Source organism: Equus caballus, chromosome 27 (assembly GCF_041296265.1).
Source record: "Equus caballus isolate H_3958 breed thoroughbred chromosome 27, TB-T2T, whole genome shotgun sequence".
NCBI classification, from domain to species: Eukaryota; Metazoa; Chordata; class Mammalia; order Perissodactyla; family Equidae; genus Equus; species Equus caballus.
In genome coordinates, this window is record NC_091710.1 from 51,242,058 (window position 1) to 51,249,872 (window position 7,815).

At 41.7% G+C, this 7,815-nt stretch overlaps 1 protein-coding gene across 1 annotated transcript; it reads left to right on the plus strand.

Moving 5' to 3' along the window:
• The first annotated feature begins 494 nt into the window (after window positions 1–494).
• On the plus strand, window positions 495–1,445 carry DEFA5 (defensin, alpha 5, Paneth cell-specific). The gene is given in 2 exon segments (NM_001166098.1): window positions 495–669; window positions 1,209–1,445. Coding segments are annotated over 2 exon segments (297 nt in total). The 3' UTR covers window positions 1,331–1,445.
• Window positions 1,446–7,815: the final 6,370 nt, after the last annotated feature.

Genomic DNA, 7,815 nt, shown 5'->3' on the forward strand with positions numbered 1-7,815 from the left:
TTATGGCAGTAATGCCCCTGAGTCCTGTGATCCATTAATCTTCCACTCCATTGGGTTCCACGTCCGGCCCAGGGTCCAGACCTCCAGAGATGAGAAAGCCCCATTCAAAGAGAAGATGTGTTAGTTCCCTGAACTTCTTGAATGAAAACACTACTTCTTGTCCTTTTTGAACATTAAAAAGTCAATATTCAAGCAGATGGGAAACATACAAGACACCAGACTCCCTTTCATCATTATCAACTTGAAACAAGTGTAGAGAGTAAACATATAGCTTTGTGTTTGCTGAAACCTCCTGGAACAAAGAAGCTTCAGAGAAACTTTAGGGCACAGTGGCCTGGGCCCCATCCCCAGGCAAATGCCCCCCTTCTCTCACTGAGCTGTGTGTCTCTGAGCATACTCCTCTCAGACCTATAAATACAGGTGACTCTGGGCTCCCCGTCTACTCAGACTCCTGCTCTCCCATCCAGACCCTGAACTCCAGGTGACTCACAGACATGAGGACTCTTGCCTTCCTCACTGCCCTTCTACTCTTGGCCCTCCAGGCCCAGACTCAGAACCTGGAGAAGGCAGATGACCAAGTTTCTGCCCAGGACCAGCCTGGGGCCGAGGTCCAGGACATGACTATCTCCTTTGCAGGGGATAAACGCTCTGCTCGAGGAGCTTCAAAAGGTGAGACACCAGCCACCTTGCTTTGGGGGTCGGCAGTCCCAATGTGCCACAAACTAGCCAGGAAATCACTAAAAAATGAAGACATTGGATTGAGAGCCTCTTTAATGGCCCCTTGAGAATAAAAGGGTTTGAATCCACGACATAGGCATGTGCAACGCACCAGCTTCATCAGCAGAGAGTAACCAGGCTCTTACAAGGCCCTTGGTACGTAGAAGCTGGGCTCACATTGGATGTGTGGATGAGGGGAGGTTAGGAATAGGTAATTCTAAGTTTGAGAGTTGGATCCTTCAGAAGGATAGGAAATAAGCATATACATGACAGATGAAGATCAGAGAAAAATTATGATCCTGCACAACCAACACACAGCCAGTAAGATTTCTTGTGAGTTATGACAAAAAATTGAATTCTCACCACCCTAACACGACTGGCATTTTATATTGTAAGTAGACATGTCACCTTAGTAAATCTTGATAAGGCTGGCTCTACCTTCCTTCCCTCTCTCCTTCTTCTTGTGCCTGACCATCCTCTTCTTTCTCCAGGGATTACAGGAACAGCTACCTGCACCTGCCGGCACTCCAATAGCTGCCTTAGCCATGAGCGTGGCTCTGGGATGTGTATAAGCAAAAAAGGCAAGGCATACAAGCTCTGCTGTCTTCGCTGAGCTTGAGGATTGAGACCCCAAGCAGCATAAGATTCCATTTGAAGACCTGGAAAGCGTTTTACTCTTTGTAGCTTCTACCTTTTTTTATTTCTCTCTCCTAAATAAACTTTAAGCATTAAACTCAGTATGTTTGGTATTGTTCTTTTCGCTCCCTTTTTTTTTTTTTACCTTTTCATACGGCTTATTTCTGTGGCTCACTTATATAAAGAATTCCATCCAAAAAGGTCTTCATTAAGTTTACTGGCCTTTGCATTCCAGTCTTGCACAATTTGAGCGTCATGCTGCAATAACAAAAACAGCCAAAATCAAACTAATTACTAATTACAACATTTTTATCTATAAAATTTGATTTATTCATAATGATACTCAAAAGAGGGAAGTGACTATGAAGTGTACCAGAAGGTCTTGTTGGGTCAAGGAAATGTGGATCCAATGAGCTATGTTCTCTACTCCCTTAAATTTAAGGGGTGGGAGGGCATTGATGTATATAAATGTTTTACTTAATTTAGGCAGATGTGTAAAGTATAGATGCATAGTTTTGTAAGTTTATCAATAATATAGAAGGACTAAAGCTTCAGTGAGCCACAAATCAGGAAAAAGTAAAAGGTGTCCAAAATCACAAAACACTAATCAGCATCAATAATTTTGATTAATACCCAGAGACAAGAGGATTCTAGTCGCTGGTCAATAGAGGCGGTCATGTCTAGTGACCGGTGAAGTAACTGGTCCTCCTTTGGACCTCAAATGGTAAATTAGGCCAATGTCCAATGAAGGAGTTGCTCTCAACTCTCCATTTCTTCAAAGAGACTGAGTCTGCTAATTATAATAAACCAATACTAATCTTAATAAAATTCTAGTGAGAAATATCATGTTTGTAATAACCCTATGAACTATGTCAATCCATCATAATGATGACACAATTGCTCAAAAACTTACCATCGTGCAAAAACTGCAAGAATACTGTGTGTCAGAAAGGAAAGTCTCTCTCAAATCAAAACTTTTATGAAAGGAAGCAATTTACAAGCACCATGACATGATAAAAGAAACCATTTTTATTGCAAAAACATAGTCTTGGCCTGATAATAGCTGGAAACTCATGTTTGAGTCAACGTGGAGACAAGCAAGTGGCTTTCCACGGGAAGAGTCAGCTCTTTGACACCAGGATCTGCATCCTCATGAAGCCTCCTGCTATGGCTGGAAAGATTATAAAAACTCTAAGAGGTAGTAATATCAGAACAAACAAGAAACAAAGTTAAATCCATGAGATTTGCACTTTTCTAGATGACCAAGTTTGTCATCCTTGCTCTTGAGTGTGCTTATCTGTTGTTGAAGGTGTTGGAAGTGTTCGAAAAGAATCAGGCATGCTAAATGTATTAGCTCACTGTAGAATGGTTCACATCATTTAAATTACTGCATTAGTTTCAACATTTATTATTCAAGAATCGGTTTTCAAAAGCATTGATTGAGCATTAAATTTAGTGCAAATAGTGGTAACATTTTTCTTTGTGCATAAAAACTCTTCCAATATCAAAGAATCCATCAACCCAGTGCAGGCTGGTCCTGCTTCCTTTTCCTTGAGCTCCATGGTCAGAGCTTTCCTCCCACTAGAAGATGATAGGAACTTGATTCTCTCCTTGCTTCTCCAGAAGAGGGATCCGTCTGCTCTGGCTATCATGGCCTAGACCTAGGCAGTGTACTGGTACTGGAGGACCAGAAGAAACAAAACAAAACATGTGGCCATTAAGACACAAGCCCCTCCTTGCTGCTGACAATGTCAAGCTGCCCTTTCAAATTGAGTTCTCAGAGGATACTCATGACTCACCTAGAGATGTGAGGATGACCACACTGTCAGGCTTTGAGTAAAATGAAGCCAGATCTGGGGGCTGGGTAAGGTATAAGTCAGCTCAAGCTGGACAAATTTCCAAGGAGGAACCATTGCATCATAGCTTAGTTAATGTGGGTACACTGGGACCCTCCATCAACATATTGGCCAGTTCCACTTCACACTCGAAAGCATCCTCAGAAAGCCATCCATTCCGAGGAGTCCCCAGATCAGACAGACATCAAAGCATTGCCTGGAAACAGCAGGAGGATTTCACATGGCTCACCCACTCCACTCTGCCTCTGAACCAGGGAGTCACAGAATGTGTGCCAACAATGTCTCCAAGAGATTGATATTAGATTCTCCCATCTCCTAACAGATAAATTTAAAGACAGAGATGGATCCTTTCTGTCCCCAGAGTCACAGGGGCTACCTCAGTGCTTTCAGAGTCCCTCATCTCCAGGTCCTCACGGCCATGAAGACCCCTGCTATCTTCACAGTCATCCTAATCTTGGTCCTCCATGCCCTGTTGCTGTTATTTACAGAGACAGCTGATAAGACTGCCCCCAAGAAGGATGTGACCGTGAACCAAGGTGTTGCTGACTCTTTGGTAGAATACAAAATTCAGCCTAAGTGGTTCAGATGAGAGATGTCAGCATCGGTATCATAAATAGAAACTGGGAGACTGTTCTGATCCTAAGATTAATAACAGCTAATTATGTACCTGTAGGTGCCTTAATTCTTTATCTGAAAACCGAAAGAGTTGGTCTGGATGGTCTCTAAAGGGTCTTCTTTATCCCTGGGCATTGACTTCATGAAATGTGGAAAAGTCCCTGAGGCTGGAGTGTAGCCTCAGACAACACAAAACGGTTTAGCCTGGCTTTGATCTAACAGAACTCCACAGCAACAGAGGGCCTTCCTGGCTCAGGGGCCTAGTTTACTCACCCCTAGACTAAATTTTAACCTATTTCAGGAGATATCTGGATGCAGAGCAAAGGGCAAAAGGTGCAAGTACGTGAATGTGACTGAAATGGGCATGCGGAGGAGAGGTGTGGTTACAGCATGGAGCTCAGACAGATAAGGCTGTGAGGGCTCAGGTCCTCTATGGCAGGTACCATCCTGACAGCTCATGTGGTCTGATGCAATGTGCATTGTTGTAGCTCTAATTTGACCAGTTGACATGCCTACTCTGACTCAAAATTTGACTTCTCCAATTCTCCCTTCATCCACCTCCCTGGGCAGCAACTGGCACTCCCTCTTCCCCTAGGTCAGGTAAGTGCTTCCTACTATTGCAGAAGAGGAACCTGCGAGTTTCAGGAGCATCTCTCCAGGTCCTACACTCTCAGTGGTGTCCTTCATAGGTGCTACTGTCACTCAGCTTCTTCAATCGAGATGCAAAAATTTCGAGATCAGGATTGAAAGCCAGGGGGGAACCATTGGTACCTTCTGTGCCTGTCCCTGAGCTCTTTTCCTCACCCCATATGCAAAGTCTTCACAACAAGCTTCTGTTTCTGCTTTTTTGATGCTTGGTATGTGTATCAGTTGGGACTAATTTAAATGCCAGCAACAGATTTCTGACCAAACTTTCTTAAATAAGATACTAGCTCTAAATATTTGGGGAATTCAACGAGAAATGCTGCTCTCAGGCACACACAGAATGGTATAAATGCACAAATGATAGTGAAGGTCAGTCTGTCTATCTATCCATCCACTATGTGTCTATCCATCTGTCTGTCTATGTATCTGTCTCTCTATCCCTTCTTTTTCTGTCTGTGTATCTATCCAGCTAACTAACCATCTTTGGCTCTGCTTTCATTGGATTCAGCTTTACTCTCGGGAAGACATTTCCTGTGTATTAACAAATATAATCAGTGTTAGCTCCTGGTTCTTATGGTCTTAATACATTCCGTCTCATGGAAAACCCACTGTCTCCATCCCCACAGTCTGTGAGTGCTCCCCAGGAGGAGTACCCAATCACACACCTTTCTCTAAGCCCGTCCCACTGGAACCCTTTAATTAACATGAGGGTTATTGTGTCCCCAAAGATAAGATAAGCAGACCAAAATTCATATCACACTTATGCAATGATGTGTTCTGTATTGTCATCTGGAAATACAGAGTAAGAAGTCAATTGAGGAAAGCTTTATCAGAAATTAAAAGGAACTGGGCTGGTTATGTGACCAATGCATACCCCAAACCCTCAAACAACTCTGTCACTTCATCCTTCTCAGTTTCTGTAGATTGCTGAAATTCTCTTAAAACCTCATACCACCTAGAAAATAGACCTTCAGCCTCCAGTTTCCCCCCTGAGTCAATCTGCCATTTCCATAAAAAAAATGGCCTGTGTTTGCAGCTGCTTTGTTTATTCAGCTGGGATCCTGCATGGGGGAAGTTGGGCATCCACAGCCGTCTTTTTTTGCACTGCTCTGTCTCCGTCAGTCTAATTCTGTACAATTTCCTTAAAAACTTTATAGGCTTCCTGAGTATAAGTTATAATCCACTCTATTATGCAAAGTCAGCCCACACTTCTCTCAGAGACAGGCCCTCACTCCTGAGCTGAACATTAAGGTGCTAGGAAGCCATTAAGATCCATAATAGCCTTATTTCTAGATGAAAAGCATCTTCTGCATCCATCCTTTAACTTTGGCAAGGTTGGCACAAACATTCTTGCAGCCACGGCCTTGAGATCTCCCCTGAAGTCATATCTAATGGGAGTACCTTCAATTTGATCTTTGTCCTGTGGCCACTTCCTATTTTGAGAAAGTTTGCTTCAAAAGATTCAGTTTAGGAATATTCTCAAGTTTTAACTGACATCTCCATGAGCTTCCACCACCAGATCTCTTGATGAGGCTTCTGCCCACTTCTCAGTCCCAACAAGGATACCGTAGTTTTAAGTTTTTGGTAAAGGAAGCATTCCATTCCTGGCACCAAATAAACTGTCCCGGAAATTATCAGCCTGAAACAGCAGCCATTTCATTGCATCTTAAGCAAATGGGCAGGCCTTGACTAGCCGATCTTCTCCATGCGGTTATTTAGTGGTCCCACTGGAGGAGCAAAGATGATGTCATTCCCATGCTGGGCCCCACGGCTGCTGTTTGAATTATGAGATTCCACTGGGCCCCTCTCCTCCCTTAGTTTCTGGAACTTTCACGTGGTCTCCAAAGACATGCAGAATTCTTCCATGGTGACTCAGAAGCCAGCAGAAGTTTCTGGTCCTCTTAACTGTCAGAGAAGACAATGTTGGGAAGACAAATGAAACCTTGGTGTGAAGGATGTTTGAGACTGATTGACTACATACACTGAAAAGGATACATTTCAACCTCCTGTGCTAAGAACCATCGTGATTTTATGGTCAGAAAGAACAACCAGTGTGTAAAAACTCAATCCTTAAAAATTTTTTAAAATTTCCTTTACAAGTCAAGATATTATCAATTTTTGTAAATGTTCCATGTTGCCTTTGGAGAAAAGAATTTGTGTTGCAAAGGTTGAGTTCTGTCAGCAATATGTGATCATTAGTCTATGAATTTAATGATGTTACTCAAAGGTTTGTTCTTATGAATGTTTTGTCTACTTTTTCCTTATCAACTGCTAAAAATAAAACCTAAAAATCTGCCTAAAAACCTAAAATCTACCTCTGATGCTTTGTGTTTTCCTATTTCTCTTTAATCTATCAAACTTTGCTGTTTAGGTTTTAAGTCTGGTACTTGGTGATATAAATTTAAAACTGATACCTTTCCTTGGTGAACTGAACCTGTTTTTGGTATAGAATGGCATTCTTCATTTCCAATAATACGTTGCCTTGACGCTACTCTGTTTTGAAACATATGGTATATATGACACTGACCTTCTTTGGATGAGTTTTAGCTCAATACGCTGTTTCATTCTATTATTTTCAACCATTACTCAGCCAATGTTTTAGATGTATCTCTTCAAAAACAATACGTTTTGAACCCAGTATAGAAATCTTCCTCACCTAAATTGAATATGTAATGTATTGTTAATACAAAGATATTGGAATTTAAATCTGCTACTTAATTTCGTGTTTTCTATTTTTCCACCTATTTTAAAGTTTTCACTCATTACATGTCTTTTTTGATTGAATTTTTCACTTTTTTTTACTTCTTAGAATTTACATGATCTGATCTATCATTGAACAAATATAAAAGAAATTTTAGCATGCACACATAATTTGTCTTTATGTTCAAAGTAAAGAGACTTGTCTACATGGTCTCCAAGTAGCTTCCCAGCCTTATAGCCAGTGCAAACTCATTTGTTGTTCTCCATCCTCACGAGCTTCTCTCCCAGTCATCACCATCTCCACACTGCCCTATTGAATGTTGTTGGCACTTTCCTTCTTCACTCCATTCTGCAGACTTGGAAACTGCTATCTCATCTCTCTCCTTGTTCAAACCCCTTTCCTCTTTCGAGGAGGACTTGAAGCCTTCACTGTACTATGGTGTCATTTTACCTAAGTAATGCACTAGCTTGGAGTACTTCTTATATTATGACCTTTTATCAATACAGAACTTACCAAAGCCATAAACTGTAGGGCTTTGTAAACAGGAGACCTGGGTTTCCAATCCAGCTCCAATAAGTGCTTGTTGTTTGCCCTTGGATACACCATAGGAATCCTATGGGTCTCAGTGTCTTCTTATGTAAAATG